Source organism: Halichoeres trimaculatus, unplaced genomic scaffold, assembly GCF_033239565.1.
Source record: "Halichoeres trimaculatus isolate MK-OKI-2021-1 unplaced genomic scaffold, fHalTri1.1 fHalTri1_scaffold_21, whole genome shotgun sequence".
In the NCBI taxonomy this organism is placed as follows: Eukaryota; Metazoa; Chordata; class Actinopteri; order Labriformes; family Labridae; genus Halichoeres; species Halichoeres trimaculatus.
In genome coordinates, this window is record NW_027437199.1 from 18,750,398 (window position 1) to 18,773,583 (window position 23,186).

Below are 23,186 nucleotides of genomic sequence, written 5' to 3' on the forward strand. Positions count from 1 at the left end.
CACACTGTTTGTCTGCTGCTTTACATGAGACTTGATGATAAACACTATTTGCTGGTTTTACATCTCTACAAGCAACAACACAGCACCAAACACTCACTTATGTTTCCTTGGTTCCTTTGGTTTCCTTGGTATGAATGGCAGTATTGTGCATCAGTATTGTGTGTTTTCATCCTGAAGGATCTGGCAGGTGACCACAGAGAACACACAGCATCCTTTAAACACAATCAAATAAAGTCGATTAATGTCATTATGCCGCGCTCCTTTGAGAAATCATGGTGGATTTTTTCTGTTAAGGCCGCTCTTGTTTGTTGCGCCTGTGGCTCATTTAGCTGTGATTAATATTGATATCACTAACATGAAGATCTGTTTGACAACAATGGTGCTAGATGGAGTCTGTTCAGCTTGACTGTTTTCAACAGTTAGCGCAGCTCAACACTTAAACACGGAAAAACATCAAAATGTGAAACCAACACTGAAACCTGGGCTTTGATTTTGGCCGATACCAATACTGATCTGATTCAATTCCACAAGTAATTTAACATTCTGAATTCTTCTTTTTTTATATACTTAATTGTGTCAGTTGGTGTCATTAACACAATAATGCATCCTAATGTTGGTCACATTTTTCCCTTCCTTTTTTTGTGCCCACCACCCAGACAGAATATAATACATGCATAAACAACTGATAGTCATAGAATCATAATATCACAATAACGGATTAATAATGCAATTCCAAATTCATTGTTCATACTTGGCAGCAACTTTCCATATACATCCTTAAACTGGGTTTACATTCAAAACATGTATTTGAAATGAAATGAAAAATACTTTATTTATCCCAAAGGGAAATTCAGGAATTTCCATTGTTTTGTTGAAACAGAGTATATCACGATAATAAAGGTAGCAGTCGAAAACTAACTATAAACATATATACATATATATAAGAAAAAAAACAATACCCTCTTTTCAAATTGGGATGAGACTGAGAGTTATGTTTTGGCAACTCAAGTCTTATCTAACTTTGTAAACCAGGTGAAATAAATATATATTTAAACTGCTTGTGTCACTGTTTAACTGGATTATAAATGTGTATTGAGTAAATCTCCAACACTAACAGAAATGATAGTTTAACTGTAAACCTTCCGCAGTGAATAAGTAAGGAAATCCCACTTTCACAGTCATTCTGTTTATATTTTAATCTTCTACAGTTTCATTTTGCAGACGCTTTTGTCCAAGGCAGCGTACAACACAAGCAGGAATTAAAACAGAAGGGAAAACCTTAGTTGGTGCAACAAAATGCAACAGGTCATTAAGTGCAAGAAGATTTTTTTCTTATCTTCACTTAGTTTATATATTTGTTTAAATTCTATTTTTCAGTTTTTACTTTGCATGAAAAAAGTTTTGTTTTGTTTATTCTTAAAATACCTTTTTTTTTTTTTTTTTTTTTTTTTTTTAATTAGCTATTGCACCAACAGACCAAGACAAATTCCTCACAATGGAAAAACTACTTGGCGAAAAATCTGTTTCTGATAAACTTGGACACATTGCAAGTTGCCGTCTGCATTTTTGGCAAACCAAGAAATACCCCCAAACTGCTGAGCTGCTGTAATTATCTTCCTTTGTGCTGTTTCAGGTCTGCCTGGCAAAATTGCACAAACATATGATATTGATGACGTTATACATGCATAAAAAGAGCATAGAACTACGTCAAATAGAGCTGGATTGGCACCAGAGACTTTATGATAAATGGATGTAGTCTCTGTGATGTCAACTGTCTGTTTCTGAAACAGAGTTTTGAAGCAAATTGTCGGCAGGAGCCATATTTGAACTAGGAGGGGCTTTGAGCCTCCATGCTAGCAGCTATAAGGCACCTGTCAATCAGCAGAGCTGTGCCTCTGATTGGGAAGACTCTTGATATTAATATTGAATATTTTCTAAACTGCTGGGTTAGAAAAAAAATCACCCCCTGTGCAGTTTGTGCTGTTTCTGTGAAATAAAAAATTCTGACTGAAGTCTTTTTTTTTGGACCAGGCTGTATATGTTTATTTTTGCTGGCTTGGTGTGTATGTGATTTCTAGTATTTTCGGAGCCAGCCTCAAGTGGACATGTGATGAACTGCAGTTTTTTTTAGCACATTTGCATTGCCTCATACACTTAGCCCAGAGGTTGCAGCTTAATCTAGGCTTTGTTACCATTTAATTATTTCAATATCAAGATTGGACTTTTTGTTCACTTCACTCAGATTACTGCATTAGGTTATTGGCTTCTGTTTTCTTTTCTCTTGCTTCCTGTGAAATCAAGTGAGATCATACAAGACACCCTGAAAAGTCTTAAAAGAATCTGTAAGTGAGTGGTTTGCCACTGGTTTGAAATGAAGCTTTGGTGAAGTTTCTTCTTTGAGTGTGATACAAAACAACAATTTTAATCAGCTAGTGTAGTTTAGTTAGAGTCCTGCTGTGGTGTAATGTTAAGTTGTGAGATTAACAAATACAGAGACTGATTAAAAACCTGTGGTGTTAGTAAACCTCCACTGTAATCATCTCAGAGATCTCAGAGAAAATTCTAGCTGTGTTAACAATGAAACTGATTAAAACATTGGAAAAGGAGGGCTTGTTTTTTTCTGTTAAAATTATAACTTCTGAAAGTGAGACAGGAGGATACATTCTTCACATTTTTTTTATTTGAATTCTTAAATTCATTCTTTTGGATGATACATGAGAAGTAGACCAAATATCCTGACCACAGGTATGTTTTAGCTAATAAAAAGACACATTGCAAACCATAGATGCTAATCAGAGCTTTTCTCTCTCTGTGTTTGTTAGGCTAAAGCCAGCACTAAAGTCTCTAAACAACCTGACTTTGAGCTGAAGCTCACTATAACAATAGAAGACGTCTGCACCTCCTGAAATGACTGCACTGCAGTGTCCTCCCACACATTATCACAAGGTTTGCTCAAGAAGACAGTTAATTAGCAACTCAGCTCACAGGTACAGCACAGGGCACTTCTCCATACGCAGACCCTCATATCACATGTACAAGCTTTTTTATTCAGAAAAACTACTCCAGCCTTTATCTCCACAAGTCACACACACGTGGTTTATAAGGGCCGCTGTCACACTCGTGTCACATCACACACCCGCTGTGTGTTTGCTCTAGTGATTGGATGGTCCTGACACACACCTCGCTGCTGTTTGCAGAAGCCAATGGTCCCTCGACTTATCAGGGGTTAATTTAAAGTAACTGTGAGGAAAAGTTACCAAAGTGCATATTTAGTAGCGCATACTGAATGTGCAAACATAAGAGCTAAGCAGCTTTAACAGAACAAAGAAGAAGAGAAAGACGTATAAAAAGAAAAGGTATGGGTGTTGATGCGCTTAAAACTTCCCTTTTCTAGGGGAAAAAAAAATCAAACAATTAGGTGTTCATTCATCAAAACATCCGTTTTTGGTTAAATTCTTTTGAATTTGGTGAATACCAGGCCAAAACATCAGTCACAGGAAGAGAAGACACATGGACAGATTATTTCGGCCTTCGTTCACACTCGATGACACTCGGTCCACAGCTGTGTGTGTGTATGCATGTGTGCCTGTGTGCATGCACGTGTGACCTTCGGAAGGGCAGGAAGAGTAACTGGGGAGCTGGCTTTGACTGCGGCACATCGATCCTGGACCCCTGCATTCTCCTGCTCAACAGTCGCTGGTCGTACACACTCGTACACACACACACAATCGCCTCATTGACCAAATAGACTTACATATGAGTGACGGGGCCAATTTCTCTCCCTTTCCTCCCCGTGCTAATTTATGGCCATTGATCTACACGCGGCTGAATTTATATACACTCATCATGCTCTCTTGCTCCCAAGCTCTCCCTCTTTCTCCCTTTCTTTTTACACACACACACACTCCCTAGTCTTTTGTGTGGTTTACAATGCAGTGCGCTGACACATGCTCCTGCTGTCTCAGCACAAGTGGCGAGAAGAAAGTACAAGTACGCGCTGAAGGACTCGAGAAGTATGCGAGGGTGAACTTATGCTTCACTTTCGTGGGCACTGTAAGAGAGCTTGCATCATCTTTAATCTCTGATGAAAATCACTGATGAAACTTTGAGAGTACGGTGTATTCAGACTTTAGCGTGTCACAGTTATTATGACTGACACAATTGCAGAGGTCAAAGGTCAGTGTCAAGTATGGAGCAGCCTTTCTTTTGCAGATGTGGATGCAGCAGAACTTTGCCAAAAGGGTCCTATGAATCAATACTCTTTCCTCTTTACTCCTCTTGCAGACCTGTGTTTGTTAATGATGTCTGTCTTTGTCTTCTTGTCCATCCAGATGTGTCTGCGTGCTCAGCAGACAGCCAGGTGGTTGGAGAGAGCGAACGCAGCAGAGAGCAGATTCTCCAGACCCTGAACGACCTGTCCAGGGGTTTCCAGGACATCGCCGACCGCTGTCTCCTTGTTTTACACCTGGAAGTCAGGTACGCAAGTTAAAGGAAAACATAATAAAACTTAAAAGTTGGCCCCCCTGTTAAAATGTGAAGTTTGAATTATGTAAATAATTGAGACCAAGATAAATTATGTCAGAATATTCACCACCTCTAATGTGACCGGTATCATAAACTGAGTTACATAGTAGTTAGTTCACATCTGCCGCCACTAAAGTGACTGTTTAACCTCAAATAAAGTCCAGCTGCCTTTCTAGGATGTCCCTGATTTTGTCATAAATCCAGGGAAAAACAAGATAGAAGGATCCAATTGCAGATAAAACAAAAACTTTATTTTAACTAAACTCAAAATTCAAAAACTCAAAACCAAAGTTCAAACCAAAAACTCTAACAAAACAAACAAAACCCAAAACAATGGAAACACTCCAGAGGAAGTACAAAGACATAAGGGGATATACTTTATTAATCCCCTTGGGGGAAGTTCTGTTTTCTAGACTCTGAACATGCTATTTATATACACACACGCACATACAGCACTTTTCCACAGAAACATGCACTGATTAGAGGTCAGAGTGAAGGTACTGCACCTTCAGCGCGCACCTGAGCAGGTGGGGTTTTGATGCCTTGCTCAAGACAGTGCTCAGGAATGTAAGCCAACACCTCCCAATGTGTCCCAAGTTATCAGCTCAATTCCAATCTTGGTCCGCACCTGGGCTTGAACAAGGGACCCTCCAATTTCTAAGCCAAGTCCCTACGGCCTGAGCTACTGCCACCCCTAAGACAAGGACAATGAACTGACGAAGGAACACAAGAAACACAGGGACTATATAAGGGAGTAACTGACGTAGGTGTGAAACAAGACACAGGTGACACACATGAAGGACAGTCAAACTGGAGGGAAACACAAGGACTAAACCAACACTGGGAGTAACCAAGTGATCTAAAAACACAAGATAAACACAGACAGAAAAATAACTAAGGTTAACACAGGTTACACCAAACCAGAACCACAAGGAACACAAACCAAAGACAAAAACAGGAAACACAGAATATCTAAGATGAACACAAAAAACACCAGACAAGAATCACAAAGAATAACTAGAAAAACCCTAAGACACACAAGAAGATCCAAACCTAGAAATCAAACACAACTGAAAACCAAAACCACCGCAGACATTTTTTAAAGTTGCACCTTATAACAAAAGTAAAAATGAGGCAAAGCGTACATCCAAATCAACAAATGAATAGCTTTACCAGAGGGAGATTAAAGTTCTGGAATACCTCAGTCAGAGCCCACACCTGAATCCTACTGAAAATCTGAAAGGCTGATCTGAAGAGGGCTGTGCACAGGAGAAAAGATTTGGAGCATCTATACAAAGCAGAGTGGTCAAATCCTGCCAGGTCAAGACTTCCAGTGTTAAAAGACTCTCAAACAAACAAACAAACAAACAAACAAACTGAGGACTGTAATAAAACCAAAAGGTGCTTCAACAAACAATTAGTTAAAGGTGTGCATTTCTATGCAACCATGAAGGAGTTCTGACTAGGGATGGGCATTCCAACCAAAAGAGTTATTAGATATCTGCTTGTAACTATTTGAAAACTATTTGAAGCTCCCTCCTCTCAGCAAACCACCGCCCCCCACCCACATACTCGTACCTGCCATCATTACACTTTGACAAAGACATAGAGAGGGCTGTTATGCTCTGCATGTTGATCATCAAACTCCCTTCCTCAGGTGACCGGGCCAACCACTGACTGTATAGTTTCTGCATAGTTGTTGACTACTTGTGATATGCTAGAGCAGAGTTTGCTCTGTACCTCATTTTCGTTCATCCATTTTATCCATTCGAGCGTCTCCTCGTTCTTGTTTTGGCTGTAAATCCTCCAACCTGTCGACTTCTGGTCTGGCTCTGTTCATTATGTCAGTTTGTTGACGTGGTCAAGTTATATACGATCAGGTTTGGACACGGTTCGTTTTATTTTTAAAGTCAATGGGCATTTTCGATGGTGTCCATGCATAACTTCCTGTCCCGCTCGGCCTGCTCTTTGTGAAATTGAAGGTAATAGCTCCAGCATCCTGGATAAAACTGCAATCTGCCCCAGACAAGATCAAATGAACGTCACATGAACTATTTGATTTTTTTGATGTTAACGACTATTCAAATGTTCAAAAATCATTGGCCATCCCTAGATCTGACAGGATTTTTGAAGGATTCTGGCTCATGTATCAGTAGATTGTTGAAACAAAGTTGCTATTTTTTCAGTGATGAGAAAAAGTAGAAGAGTGTGGCTTGTGAACATGTTACAAATAGGCTAGAAAGAAGTGTAGAAAAATGTGTTCTTTATATGTTAACAAGCGTTGCCTTCATTTGTGCCTCACATTGCCTTGCCAAATATTCAAAGATATTTTCGCATTTCCATTCAGATATTCAAATCCCTATGCCAAGAGTTAAAAATCACAAAATTTGGTCTGTATGTTTCAGCATGTCGTTTAAGGTCACCACACACAGCTTGCGTTATTTCCTGACTGAATGAAACATATTTTTTAGTATGATTCTAAATCATTTGAAACCCAGTTACCAGACTCGCACCACACACGCCTGGAGGAGATGTCATTAAATCACACGGACAGGAATTACAACTGGCGTCACATTTTACCCTGAATGCACAAGTTTAGGATTTCTTACTATGTCTTGAGTATGTGTTTTGAACATCAATAGCTGGGTTAATTTACCACACCATATACTTTCTCCCCCTCACAACCACTAATAGCCCTCCATCATCCTCCTCCCCTCCCCCTCGCCTCCATCCCTCCGTGTACCACCATTCCCCATGGGCTGTTGTGTAGCTTATGCAATATTGTTTATGATTTTGGAAGAAAACCCTCCCTGAGGCTGATGTCTAGCTATATGTCACACTCCATTGACTCTCCCCATCTAGCGAATTTCCCCTGATAGTGGTACCAGCTAAATGAAGCCATGAGGAAGAGAGCAGGAGTGGAGGCTGGGAAGGGGAAGAGATGGAAGAGTGAGAAGGAGATGAGGGTGGGAGGTTAAAGGAGGGAGGTGCAGTTTTTAAGTGTGAGCAAAGAGTGAACGGAGAGAGTTGAGAGTGAGATTGAGGCGTGGTTGTTGGCTTTGCCTCAGGGTAAGAGATACTCACCCATATCATTTTATATGTTTTTTATGATTGGATCAAATTCGTATACCTTTCTGCTCACTGCTCAGTCTGTAATTATGAAACCACAAATGTATTGATTTGTTAGGTTCAGACAAAAGCAGGCTTTCAGCAGGCCTTCAATACAATGGATGAGGATGCAAGTGTTAAGAATGAGCAAAGGGAAGAACGACACTTTGTTCTGAAGATGGAATTTTAATCTTTGCTTCTAAGACATTTGGTAGTAGTAAACAGATATATGACAGAGACTTGTTTACTTTTAAGGTTTTTTAAACATCAAACTGGGAGGAGACCCAGGGATTTCAGATCGTACCTGGCAATCCTTCCAACCCTCCTGAAGAGCTGTAACACAGTGTTGAGATGAAGAATACTTCAGTCAACGTCAACTGTCTGTTTCTGAAACAGACTTTTGAAGCAGATCGGCTGTAGCTGCCATATTGGAAGTGTCAGTCACGTGAGCTGAGCTGTGCCTCTTATTGGGCGAGCTCATGATCTTAATATCCTCTAAACCGCAGAGTTAGAAAAAATTCACCCCATACAGTGTGTGCTGATAGTAAAATTAGCAATTCAGTCTGGATACATTTTTTGAACCAGGCTGTAAATAGGTTAATTTCTTGCTGTGAAAACTGCTTTTTTTGGCTTGGTGTACGTGACTTCCTGTACCTCCAGAATCAGCCTAAAGTGGGTACTCAAGAATGGATTCAGAATTAGGTACTTTTATTGGTACCAACCAAATTCTGTCAAAAGTACGGGGTATCGATTCATGTAAAATTGAAAGGTACCATGTTTAGGTACCTAAACACATCCTTGTGACTGTGAGGGAGTGGAAGAGTAGGTGATTTTCCATTCTGGACATGAACACAGCATTGCAAGTTTATATATTGAAGAATATATATGTTAAATTGAAAAAATTCTGTATTCTGTTATTTTAAAAACTGATATTTTTTACCACATATACACAAAAAAGAACCAAAAATTGGTACTGTTGAGTACTGGTATGGATTGCCAAGTACTGGGCATTGGTACTGTATTGTTTTAAATGTGAAAGGTACCCATCCCTACTCAAGAAACAACAGATTTTAGCACCTCAGTGTTTTCATATTTTTACACTGGAGGTTGCCGCTTGGTCAACAGACTAACCTGCTCACCGATACCTTCCTCACCCTGATGAGCAGAGAACAAGTGGGGTGTACATAGGGATTATGTAAGAAGGGAGAGAGAGGGAGAAATTGTAATAACAAAAATAAGATATGGAAACAGTGTTCTGATATAAGTGGCTGTAACTGTAAGTAACTCTTCTTACTCAAAAGCCTACTGCCTTCTCATTGGCGAGCAGGAAACTTGGGCATGTCCGGTGTACTTGTCCTTGCCTCTGACACCCGTTCACTTCTCAAGAATTACTCAAAGAGGAGCTATTTCTCAGTTCAGCATTCGTTCTGATCACAAGTAAAGTTTACAGCCCTGGTCTTGAAAGAATGAGGCCCTGATATCTGGGAGCAATACAGTTTTAAAACAGTCATTGTTTCGCCTACACAGAGGTTGAGTTTAACTAAACACCCCAGAGTATTTGGCCAACAAACATACACCACTGCCTCCACCACAGCTGGTGTCAGGTTCAGTGAGATGTGCTATCCAAGTGTGTGGCTGATAAAGCAAAACAAGGAGCTAGGAGACAAAAGCCATTTCCACAAGTAGTGGGGTGTTTCAAAAACGAACACCCCCCCCCCCCCCCCCCTTGTTTGTTTTTAAAAATACTTTCGTCCACAAGCAGTGGGCAAATCCACCGATAAGTGTGGACATCATTCAGCTCTGATGTTTGAGAACCGAACACTCCATTTACTGGGGTCCACATGAAACCACAAAACTGGAGTGTTACAAAATCTTCACTTTGGCCAGAGTTTTCAGAAAACATTGTTTTAAGTGACGTAAAGCTGCGGTTTTGTGTGGATGACAGGTCCAAACGTATAAAAATAAACGTGGTTTCCCAAATATTGGGCTACGTTTGGACATGGCCTAGGTGAAAGTTTGCACGGGGTCGAAGAGACCTTACAGACACAATCTGGAGACAGGAGCTCTCAGTCTATCTGCCAGATAAATATACATCAACCCTGAGACTGAACAAGAACATAAGACTAGATAAAATACTGAGTAACTTTAATTATTACCGAAATATATAACACGACCATAAAAGGAGTTTGATGACTTTGTGATGTCACTATAGATCAGTATACTTTGGTACGGGCTGGATCAGTAAATCTAAAAATAAATCCATCCAATTGTCATGTGCCACAAGAAAAAAATATACAATTCTTTAACCAATCACAGACAGCAGTGTTCCCAGCTCCACCTTCTGGGGTCAGTTTCGGTATGTCTAGCACCCCAACAGAAAGGTACAAGGAAGTGGGACAGTACGGGTTGGTAATTTGGGAACTTGTCCCAGTTTTATTCAAAGAAAACACAACAAAATGTGTGCTGTTCTGAGACGAACCAAACTGAACAACTTGGTGGAAATGGGGCTTGAGAGGACCCCTACATCTAAGCTGTGAAGACTCGGGTACCAGTTTACCTGCTGATGGAAACCTTTGTTCAAAGTATAATACCTCCTTCTTAAAGATAGATCATTGCAAACATGAGACAAACTTGGAAAAATAGAGGTCTCTTGTAAAGTTAAATCAGCTTGTACCAAATACACGTGATTCTTGGATCGCTGCCAAGAAAAGCAAAAACCCCTCAGCAACCTCAAACCACAATTACTCCACTGGAGCAGCTGCCTTGCCAAGAGCACTGAGCTGCGTTTGCACCACATCTTCATTCAACTTTCTGTTGGATAAAAAATTCAGAGAAACTGAATTATGGAACATCTTAAAACACAGTATTTTGGGCAGACAGACAAAGTCATAAAGATTCCCCTCACGGCACTCATGTATATTATCATTGTTTTTTGGACATGAAAGAGACTCATGGGAATCCTCTGGCTGCACAAATAGGCTTTGAATACATAAAAAATGAAAGGATTGGGGAGGCTTTTTCTGTAGAATGTAAGCTGTCAATTTAATGGACTTTCTAGTCTTTTTAGAAGAGTTGAACAGAGCACTGTTTTTTTGCTCTGTGCTCTACAGGTTGCCCTTAGATTACAAGTTTTCCCGTCTGAATAGCATTGAGCATTGGTGCACTGGCAGATGAGTGAGTGGAAATGTTAAGAGTACTCCAAACATAATGACTGAAGCTGAAATTATGGGTGTTTGAGCAGGTGAATGTGTACACGAGAACACTCAAGGACACCTGATGTCTAACAGAGAATAATGCAGCACATGGTTACCCATCTCTTCAATGCTGTTTGGAAACTCTGCACCAGTTCATTTCAGTCATTCAGTGGTAAATGCAAAAACACATGGGTAATTTTTTTTAAAGTTGTAGCAAAATTAGCATCTTTAAAGGTAGGGTGTGCAGGAATTTTCATGACTTGTAAGTATTTGAAAATGATATTCAAAATGGGCTCCTCCTCCTTGGCTCATAAACACACTCACTAGCCCAGCAACCACCTGCAGCATCACAAGCTAATCACGGTATTTGACTCTTTCCTGCTCAGCATAAAGACAACTTCTGTCTTTATTTTGTCCTGTGCTGCTCTCTAAGTGCGAGAAAGTCGAGCCAAACTTCACCCTCGTTTAGGAAAAAGCTTTATCTGATTGGCGTTTTGATTCACTTTTGGTTGTGTCGATCTTTTTTTGTGCTACGTCCACTATCCACTATGCTCTGATTAGCTTCTTCCACTCGCAATCATCAACACAAAAAAGTCACTTGCACACTGGGTGCTCTATGATTGGCAGATATAATTATGCTTATTCTCCTCCCAGAAACATCCTGATACAACCAAAACAACACATACGCTGAGGAGGGGGTTGAGGCAGACACTGATACTGACACGCATGTATAGAGGCCCATAGGAGGCAATTGAGCAGGATTATTCCTGTTAAAAAAAATTTTTTTTTCTTTGGAAAATCTTGCAGACCCTACCTCTAAGTTAGGCAAGGCAAGGCAAGTTTATTTATATGGCACATTTCAGCATGGCAATTCAAAGTGCTTTACTGGCAAAACAAATTATAGAAAACAATTAAAATTCAATTATAAAGGAGAATAATTAAAAAAGATACGATAAAACAATTAAAAAAAATGTAAACAGATTTTAAAATAGATTTTAAGATAAGAGTGGCAGTGCAGAATTAAAGACAAGATATTAAAATGATTTGTTAAAATGCTCTAATAAAAGGCAGCTGTAAAAAGGTGGGTCTTCAACCTGGATTTAAATGAACTCAGAGTTTCAGCAGACCTGATATTGCCCGGCAGCTTGTTCCAGATATTTGGAACATAGAAGCTGAATGCTGCCTCTCCATGTTTAGTTCTGACTCTGGGGACTGAAAGCAGACCTGATCCAGAAGACCTAAGTGGTCTTGATGGTTCATATGGGATCAAAAGAGCATTGATGTATTTTGGCCCTAGTCCATTCAGAGCTTTGTAAACCAACAGGAGTGTTTTAAACTCTATCCTCTTACAAATAGGAAGCCAGTGTTAAGACCTCAGAACTGGACTGATGTGATCCCCTTTCTTGGTCTTCATGAGGACTTGAGCAGCAGTGTTCTGAACCAGCTGCAGCTGTCTGACTGATTTTTTAGGGAAACCTGTAAAGACGCTGTTACAGTAATCAAGCCTACTGAAGATAAAAGCATGGACCAGTTTTTCTAAGTCCTGCTGACTCATCAGTCCTTTAATCCTGGACACATTCTTTAAGCGATAGTAGGCTGAATTTGTATCTGTCTTAATGTGCTTTTTAAAATTCAGATATGAGTCCAGATCTGTAAGTTAAGTTACAAGTAGTGAACTATTAAGAAAAACAAATATATATCCACATTTTCAAACTTTTTTCAAATTCGTTCTCTTGTCTTTTCACAGGGTGCACTGTTTCCATTACCTGATCCCACTGACAAAGCAGGGCAACTACGCCATTGTTGCCAATGTGGAGAGCATGGACTACGACCCTCTGGTAGTCAAGCTCAACAAGGACATCTCAACAATAGAGGAAGCAATGGGGGCTGCCTTACAGCAGCACAAGTTCCAGTACATCTTTGAAGGCAAGACTTAACATTCAAATAGTCGACTCTGACATCCAAAGCCTTTTCCCCTTCCCCCTTACATCTCTTCTTTGCGCTTTATCCCCCTTTCCTCCGTTGCCTCTTTAGGTCTGGGTCATCTCATCTCCTGTATCCTCATCAATGGCGCCCAGTACTTCAAGAGGATCAGTGAGTCTGGCATCAAGAAGATGTGCAGGAACATCTTTGTCCTCCAGCAGAACCTCACCAACATCACCATGTCGAGGGAGGCTGACCTCGACTTCGCCAGGTGGAGTGGATTTTTTTTTCTTCACAGAGTTAGCTGCAGTTAAGTTCACCTGGAACAGTCTTTTTGAGGATGTGCATGAAGCAGAGCTCATTTTCCACCAGTACAGGCTTGTGAAAAGGCTCAGTCGGGCTGAAATTGCTGGAAAATTTGTTATTCTGTTTTTTCTTTCTTGTGTTTTTTTGTCTTCCTGCAATTTTAAGATCAAAATCTGTCCTAATAACTGTTACATCTCAAAGTTGAACCATAACAAAAAAAGATTGATTATGTTAGGGCATTTCTTTATGGTTTGTGATGTTTTCCAGCTTAAACCTTAAACCCGCACAGACAAAGCACACAATGTCCACAAGCTGAGCCGGCAACGATGTTCGCTCAAACCAGACAGATGGTCAAACAGATTGTCAGCCAAATTGTGTATCTCCGTCTCCACTTATTTTTGTTTATTTCTCATTCAGACATTGACATTTTGCGAGTCTTTCTGCTGTCGCCCGGTGCTGGAGCCCTGATGGGCATGGGGGAAATCAGCACTCAGATATCTGTGGAAAAGGTAGAAGAAGCAGGTAGAGGGAGGGAGCAAGTAAGGTAGAGGAAGACAAGAAAGAGAGGGGTGATTTTTTATTTTTTTGTTTTTTTTTTCGAGGAAGAATGATGGAAAAGATGAGGAAGGCAGAGGAAGACTTGGGGTTTCAAACCAAACGGAAGGAAAGCTGCAGAAAAATGTCTTCCACTGGGCGAGGCGTTGAACTAGCTTGGAGAAGACAGTGAGGGTGAATTTGAAGTCAACAAATGAGTGAGTCATAGAAAGGGATGGGTACCTTTCAGATTTGATACGTTGATACGTTACGGTACTTTTTTCCGGTACCTGGCAATCGGTATTGGTACTCAACAGTACCAGTTTTTAGTACTTTTGTGAGTTTATGTGATAAAAAATATCTATTTGGTTAATAATGAAATGTAAATTCTTCTCAGTTTCACAAATTTATTCTTCAATATATAACCTCGCAATGCTGTGTTCATGTCCAGCATGGAAAACCCCCTACTCTTCAGCTCCCTCACAGTCACAAGGATGTGTTTAGGTACCTAAACATGGTACCTTTTGATTTTACGTGAATCGGTACCCGGTACTTTTGACAAAATTCAGTGGGTACCTATAAAAGTAGCTAGTTTGGTACCCATCCCTAGTCATAGTTAATAGTGACTAACAAATAGGGATGCACCGATATGAAAATTTTAGCTGATACTAGGGATGGGTGCCTTTTACATTTGAAATGATACGGTACCAATGCCCGGTACCTGGCAACAGGTGCCGATACCCAACGGTACCAGTTTTTGGCACTTTTATGAGTTTATATGGTAGAAAATATATTTTTTTAATAATAAAATATAAAAAAAAAAATAATTTAACATATTTATCTTTCAATTTATAACCTTGTAATGTCCACTTTGGAATATTGCCTTCTCTTCCACTCTCTTCATAGTCACCAGGATGCATGTGGGTACCTAAACATGGTACCTTTTGGTTTTACTTGAATTGGTGCCCGGTACAATTGACAGAATTTGGTCGGTACCTAGAAAAGTACCTAATTCGGTATCCATCCCTAGCCGGAACCATTATCTGGTATTAATATTGCTGTTATGACCGATAACTGATATTTACTGATATCAATATTGGTGAAAAAAAAAAAAAAAAAAAAACAATCTGAGATGATGTGTCGCAGTAGTTCAGAGAGAAGGAGCGGGGGGACTGTGAGAAAAGATGACCATGAAGGGTGACAAAGGATGGAGCCCCCGAGATGAACGTGGTCAAAAAACTACTTGGTCTGTTTTTTGGATTAAGAACAAGAAGAGAGACATAAAAGAAGAGAGTCCACACTTCTTAGGTAGTTTTGGTTAGAAAACAATATTATTTGGGTCTTGAAAGTTCGTTGAAGATGCTCTGAAAATAGCCGGCAGCTATTGAGTAAATTAAAAAAACGACCAACATTGGCCGATACTGATACTGATACTGATATATCATGTATCCCTACTAATAGACTTAATTTTTCTTCTGATTGAACTAAAAAACAAGGTATGACTTCTAAAACCTACCTCAAAGTTTTAGAAATGTGTTTCTTTACGTTCCCATGGCAACATCAAATATCTTCTGCAGCACACCTCTTCTAATCTTCTCTACCCTGATATTAGTTGTTATAAAAAATGTTTACCCATGCCTTCCATGTTGTCATGTTGCACCGTCAGGTTAATTAGCTCCTTTCACGGCTCCTGCCTTCATTATGAGCGTGTCATGTGTTAAAATGAATGGGTGTCCATGTGCTGCAGTCCGTGTTTGGACATTTGTATCACGCCGGTATTGTGAGCCAAGTTTCTGTCCAGGAAGAAAAAAAAACAGCGAAGTAGACTGAAAAGACCTGAGCTACACTGGATGCAGAGGACCATTGATTAGCATGTTATTTCTACCCTCTGTCTGCTTTGATTATGGAGAAACGCCAGTGATGGCTCCTCTGTCTTTCCCTCCCGCTCTCCAACTTGCTCTGATTACGAGGCGTGGGTCGGTGTGGAGGTGTTGATTGGGAATTGCCGAGCGCATTGTTTACAAATTCATGGCTTTCTGGATTGGCCGGCCTCTGGCTCCATGACACACCAACTCCAGCAGACACACACACAAAACCTCCACATAGACACAACGCAATCACACTTCTGGAATCAACATTTTTATGCTAAAGGCATTTTTATTCGAAAGTTAGCTCCATGCATTTATTCCGGTTTTTGCATTTGTGGGTAGAAATCTTTTGTCGTGCTGTTGATAAACAACCTTTGGCCAGCAGCATCAGCAGTAATGCGTCAGTCTCACTAAGAGCGACTAAAAGCTGAATATTCATTAGTGTTTTATCACCACCTGTAGAGAAGACAGCAAGGAATGAGGAAAGGAAATGATCCCAGCAGGAGGCCTGCTTTAGAGAAAGGCTGCAGATGCCTGCCTGTTTACCCATGTTTTTAAATCCCCACGTGTGTGTGTAAGTGTGTGTGTGAGTAGGAGTGTTAAAGCGTGTTTTTCTCTCTGTGCTTATATGAGATTTAGAATTTAGAGCGACCTGGACAAGGGCGCTGTTGTAACCATTGATCTGAGTTAAAACTGAGGAGAGTTACCAGCACTGCAAAACTCACAGAGGCACACACTCACACACCCACTCTGTCTCTCTCACGCTCCCACTTCTCCCGGTCTCATAAACTGGGGTAAATAATGTGCTAACAGTGCCACCTTGTGGCCGAATCCATGTTCATGTTCAACATAATCCATCATATACCTTTGGTGTGTCAATGCTAAAGATTGCACAGGGTGTAAAAATGCAAATCTGGATGTAAGAGAGCGTGTGCGTGTTTGAAAAGGTCCTATGGTGGTCTCATGTCTCTCAGTCAGAAGTTTGGCAGCAATATCAGCTTGTGGGTCAAGGTCAAACACACACACTTAAACTGTAACACACAAGTCGACACACACAGGCCATCTGCTCAGGAACAGCTCAGTGGCTCTGCACTTTTCTGCAGATCTGACGTGTGACGCCACATCTGTGTGTGCCTCGCATGTTTGTGTGAGTGCATGTGTGTGTGTATCGACAGCACCCTCAACCTTATCACCCCATTGATCGCCTCTCATTTCCCCGTGTTTCTATCTCTCTTTCTCCCTCTTTGCCTCTGTTTATGTTGATTTCTTCTATCTCGACAGAAGCAGAGATGAGATAAAGGTGATGTTTCTTTTTTCAAAGCTTTTGTCTTGAAAAGACCAGGAGGCACAACAGCTCCTGTGAAAAACAGAACAATAAAACTTTTAAAAAACTTAGTGTTGCCTGGCAACAGTCCACTCTTGGATAACTGGCTTGTTTTGCTTGGCAACAGATTAAGAAACTGTATATATAGATTCCAAATTAATGAGCTGTAACTGAGATGTACAATCTTAGAAGATAATGTGTGCTGCAACGCTACATTAAGTAGATACCTTCAAGCCTTAATGTTTTTTAACTCCCCTGCTTTTTTTTCATTTATTGTCTTTAAGAGATGCACTGTTTTTGTTTTCTGATTTACTCATTATTGCCCATGTGATTCCAACTAAAGGCGCTGTGGGGATTTTATAAATGGTCTCGAAATAGTCTCACTTTTATACATTCGCCTGATCATAATCCACAACCTAAAATGAGATTTTTAGCACTGAAACTGGTTATTTCCAAATTTTATTTCTCACCATCCCTGGTTAGGTCAGATTTTCCCAGAAGAACACAAATCCATTTACAACCCATATACCTAAAGACTCTTTGGTGTCACTGTGCTGGCCAAATTTTAGCAGTGATGGGTGAGTTGACAAAGTAACACATTCTGGATTCATATTTGGGCACCAGGCTGATAGTACCACTGTTGATACTGATCCGATACCTTTCCCTGATAAATCTTATACTCCGTTTGGTGATTCTGTTGTAAATGACGAATCATATTTGTTGTTTTAAAGTGAGCCCTTTTGGTTCCTCCTTGAGGAACACTCACTTTACAGATGTTGCAAGACGCTGTTTTACTGTCATTGCTTCTCTAAAGAGAAGTAGTCCCACACAGTGACATGCTTGCAACCTGGTTTAATTTACAGCAGCTGTAAAGCGTGATGGTGCTGAAAACGTGAAATTGAATTGGTCGTGATCACATAACAAAATCTGATTCTAGCATATCCTCCAAGCATAACCATATCGGGCGCCAATACCAATCAGTATATCGGATTGAGACATCCCTAGACTAAACTATGCTACAAACTGAGTTTACAAAGTTTGCTTGTTGTCAGGTTTCAAACTGTTGTACTATAAATGCATACTTGTTGCTTTGCATCCTGCAAAAAGTTTCTAAAACAAAGAAAAGCAGAGTTAGAGATCTGAAAGAGTCAGGTCCCTATGTCAGTAGGTGTTAGTGCTCATGAGGAATAGAATATAACAGAATGAAATTCAGAGTCAGAGCAGCAGTACAAGAAAGTATACAGTGCAAAAAGTTCCAGAATATATAAATAAAATAATGCAACAAGTGTGGACTAGAAAAAATGTCAATCAGAAACGATAGCTTGGGCATTATTCTCCTGTCAGCCTCCACCTCCACAGGGTCCAGGACTGAGCTGGACTTCTTCTCTGGTCTGTTCAGTCTCTCCTGTATCCTGTCTGCTCACAACAGATGAAATCCCTCCAATGTGGTGTTTGTGTTCAGTATTAGCTTCATTAGCCATAGCTATGAATAGCATGGTGTTACTCTGCTCCCTGGTATTCCCTCTGTTGCTGGGTTAGCATGGCTAGCTCATCCATCTTATTGGAGATAGATCCTACATTCCCAATAACGATAATTGGAAGGACAGAGAATCAGCATGTCATCTTCACTTTCTTCTTCTCACCATGTGGGAAACATCAGGCCTTGCACCAGTTAGCATTGACATGCTAAAGGCTGCTGCAGGTGAAATCTTGTATGTAAATAAATTTGTAAATGTGAGTAAATGTGAAATGAAGTCTGTAATCTGAGAAAACACAACAGATTCCAGTCAAAAGTGTCAATGCAACCAACACCAATCAAATAGTATTTAGAAAACGGTTGAAGCTACTTTAAGTCAAAAATACTTGAAAGACTTGTTTTAATGAATTAGGATGCATTTTTTATCGTGGAGATTTTAGCAAACACGACCAACCGACATGTTGCACATCAATGCATGTGGACAAAAATATCCCTTATCAAAGGTAAACATGAGGAAATGCGTATCTGTTGACCTGTTAAAATCTCAGATGTGTGGCACTGCACCTTTTCTAGACACCCACACACAGACGTTGGAGCTCACCGCTGCCCGTTGACCCGTGTAGGCAGGTTGCGGGCTGTCATAACAACTAGCTAACTCACAAGCCCCCTTAGCTCGTAGCTAGGCTAAACAGCAGTCTGACAGGCTTGCTGTAGAGATGCCCCAGGGTTCAGCCCACTGCACCCACCTGTCTGCTGCAGGAAATTACTACAGTGAGCGGGCGTACATGTGTGAATTGTACAAGAACCTTGTGTGCTGTACGGTGTCCTGAAGTAAACCGCCTCAGCCCCTGCGTTTCTCTTCAATATGGTGTGTGTGTATCTACAAATGCACCATCCTTGTGTGTGTATGTGTGAGCAGACAGGCTTGTGTGGCTGCAGAGAATGTGGTAATAAGTACAGTTGACGGCCGTGTCAGGAGGTAGTGGGAGTCAACAGATAAAACTGTTTGTATTTAGGCCTGGCTTCAGTACGCTGTCACTTCATTCGGCTTCTGTCTCCCTCCCTGTCACCTTCTGTCTCCCTCTTTATCTCTCTCTTCCTCCCCTCTCAGTCCTTTTTTCTTCAATTTTCTCTGTCTCTCGTCTTTTTTTTTTCTGCGCTAACATCCAACCACCTGCACCGCCTCTGCTGAATTGTTTTTTCTCCCCCTTCCTTTTTTTCAGCCCCTCCCTTCCTCTGCTCCTTTGTGCATGCGCAAAATGCAGTGTGATGAGTCTGGTCTTTGCTGATGAAACCTGTCTGTGCAAACTGTCCACATGTGTGTGTATGTGCGTGTGTGTTAATATACATGCACATCGCAGCATGATGAGGCAGGTCTTTGCTGATGAAGCCAGTGAGTGTGTGCATGCATGTGTGTGTTTGTATCTGTGTTTGTTGGGCTTGGCGCAGCATGATAGGGCTGGTCTTTGCTGATGAGGCTTTAGTCTCAGTGTCTCTGCAGACCTTTCCTCATTACTGGAGGAGAGACAATTGCTCTGCCATGGAGGGAGAGAAATGGAGAGGAAGGGAAAGTAGAGGAAGACAAAGACTGAAAGAAGTAAGAATGAGCCAAAACTGAATCCATATTTAGCTCCTTTAATAGAAATAAGACAGCATACATTTGACATTTAAATCAAGTTGTAGACTTATCTGAAAATGTATTTATTGCATGTTTAAAAGAACTGATATTTGAAGTAATGTTGCTATTTCTCTGAATAAAGCCCATCAAATCAGCAAATGACATGCAAGACTAATAAGAAAAAAACTAAACTTAGCATCAGAGTTTAAGTAATTTGTGTTTGACAGATTTTTTTGTTTTTGCAACAATACAGGACCCATGCTCACAGGTGATGCCAACCAGTTGCTAAATTAGCTCCGGCACAGCAACATAACCTGTTTGGCATCAGCACAGAAGATTTGGCAAACTTTCATTGGCACAATCCAACTCAACTCTGCTGCTCATCCCACGAATTTGGGCCTAAAACTGGCTTTCCAACAGTACAGTATACTTGCCAAGAGGCATTGTTACATTAAAAAGTGTTATCTAGCAAACGTACAGTCTCTTAATTTTTGTGTTAGGTTTACTTAGTACCCAGCTTGTCTTGGAGAACCAATCTATAAAAGACTCAAAATAAAAAAAAAGAAAATACTCAAAGTCTTTCTGTTCTGGCCCAAATAATATGACAAGGCAGAAAAAATTCAACAGCCCTTTGCACACCAGACGCTATTTTCTCGTGAATGTTTTGCATATTATTCTTTTTTTTTTTAACCTACTGTTTTTCGAAGCAAGCTTTCACGCCAGCAGCGTTACTTTATTTTTTCAGACCGAGGTCAATTTCTCCAAAGTTTCGCTTGCAACAAGTACACATCCGGCCAGTTCAAAACTCTTGTTGTTGACAAGTCACATACCAAAACATTCAACATTCTGGACCATTTACTACAAAGACAACGTTTGGAGGAGTTTGCCCAGGCACGTCAAAGTTTGCCTCAGAATTTTTCGCAATTTTGTGCCGTTTATTCGCTTTGCCGTTGGTGTGCACAGGTCTTTAATGTTCACAATAAACAGCATCTCGGCTTTCATCTGAGTTTTCGATGTGGAACCGCGACACTAAAGTTTGTACCAATGTTTGGACTTTCAAGAAACGTCCACCCAGGACCCTCTGTTATTTTCATTTTCAGAAGACAATTTTTGGTGGTTTATGCCTTTATTTAGAGTGGACAGAACAGTGGGTAGAGCAAGAAACAAGGTGAGAGTGGATAGTGAAGACAGAAAGGTGTGCACCCTGTACAGTTCACTGTTCACAATGAGGTGACAATGTGTCCCGATCAAAGAGAGGCTAAATATTTCATCAAGATCAACATCGTTCCTCTTGAGTAGAATCTGTTAATTATTTTTCTGATGAGTCTCAGCTTTACAGTAAATGATGAGTTGTTCCTTTTTCGTTTCACATCCACAGAATGCAGCAGGAAAAAAAGCATTTTCCCCATTTTAAACCAAAGCCTGATGATACATGATGTTGCAAAACGACATACTAAAATACAAAATACACTTGTACCAAAGTTTGGTCTTGCATTTTTATTTTTTTTTTATTTTCAAGATTAGTGTAACTCGTGTACCCTCCTGCTGACCATCTACATTTTGATGCTACATTAGTCGTTCTGTTTCCCAATTTTAGGTTCCTCTCTGTCTAGGCTGCTGAACTAGTCTTCACAGGAACTAAATGAGGATCCATAAATGCTTCTTGTTTACCAGACAGTTCTTTTTATGACCACAAAGTTGGCTGTTAAAAGTAACATCCAGCTTAACGGCACCACCTGTATCATTTCATCCTTTCTGCTGACATTTAAAATGAGCGATCGCATCGAGGGGAAGAGGGAGCAGAAGGATTTTAAAGTCTGAACTTTACAGCCACGCACACCCTGAGCCTCACTTGAGGAATTGTTTTCCAGATGAGCGGTTTGCTTACGCCACATTAGATTGAAAGGTTAGGGTTATGAAATGAGTCCACTTTTGGGAAGATTTTTTAAAAAGTGTGTTATTGGGTGGTCAAGTGTTGGTTGAACATGTTTGGTGGAACATGCACACACTGTTTTCAGGATAAAGGAAAGAAGGAAGTGAGTCTGAAGCTCTGTTTGTTGTTGGTTCCTGCTGCCTGGGAATCTGTTACTACAGCAACAGGTCTCAGATCCAGCTGATGAAGAGGTCCCTCATCCCCTGTCTCCGTCCTCACCTCAACCCCCCAACCAACTAATGTGTCGTTGTGAACACGCTGACAGAGGCAGGCTGTAATGGCCTAATATTGTGCACGCTGCAAATGAGAGGGGAATGAATTGTGCTGATTCTTTTCTTTCGCCTGACTCGTCTTTGTCTTCCTCTTCCCTCTTTTCCTCTTATATCCCATTGACGTACACATCAGTCTGTCATACGCAGCATCCACGCGTCATAAATTTACTTAATATTCTTTGTGTGCGGGGGAAGGGAGGGGGGCCAGCTAATTAAAATTTAATAGAAAAGACACCATGGAGGCATAGCGATGCACAGAAATGCGAGCTGGTTACCAAAGCACTGGTGTCTTAGAGGAACTTCTGCTGGAAATTTGTGAAAGCTAGCGACAGTGTGGGGGACCATAAAGAGGGAAGGACTTAAAGAAAGGCTGCAGTCACAACAACAATTCACTTTATGTTGTGTGAGAAGGAGGAATGCTGGATTCATTAACTAGCTGCATCTTTAATGGATAAAAGAGTGTGTGTTTTGTGTCAGGATGTGTGTGTCGCTGGGGGTTCTTTCTTGAAGGCGGGGTGCCGAGAGATTTTAATCTTATTAACAGCCCTTACCCTGTTTGGCAAATGGCTTTCCAACTGCTCGGGTAATGAACTGTTTGAAAGTGTTTTCAGCACACGCTAACATACATCACTCAGACACGTCGCCAGATAGACACACACCAGTTTCACACCGACACAGCTTCCACTTTCTCTGTCTTAAGCCAGCCTCCTCCCCTTTGTATTGAACACAGGCCAGATTGCCAGCTGTCTTAGACACACACACACACCCAGCACACACACTACAAACCAGATGACAGTCTAGCACACTTTCTTTCTGTTTTGACTACAGAGAGAAACTGCTCGGTGGATTTAGCACCCCATCTCCAGTTAAAACGAGCATCAGTGGACGTGCTTTTAACAAACCCAGAGCTGTATTTTCCCTAAATGCATCACTACCAAGTGAATTATGGTTGCTATTACACTGTGGTTAAGACCTGTTTTACAGCTCTGATGAGATATTTTTTATTTCTACTACCCTGCTGCTGCATCAACAGATGGAGGCAGAAGCTTTTTAGCGACACTTCTTTTTCTACTCGGCTTTAAAACCGGAGACGCAGACTTTCTGT

General features: G+C 40.7%; 1 protein-coding gene across 1 annotated transcript in view; it reads left to right on the plus strand.

Moving 5' to 3' along the window:
- Nucleotides 1–23,186, plus strand: part of exoc4 (exocyst complex component 4) — a 198,302-nt gene that overhangs the window by 165,915 nt on the left and 9,201 nt on the right. Inside the window, exons 17-19 of the mRNA XM_074698040.1 lie at nt 4,332–4,476; nt 12,574–12,752; nt 12,861–13,020. Coding sequence (XP_074554141.1) covers nt 4,332–4,476; nt 12,574–12,752; nt 12,861–13,020 — 484 coding nt within the window. The remainder of the gene's footprint in view (nt 1–4,331; nt 4,477–12,573; nt 12,753–12,860; nt 13,021–23,186) is intronic.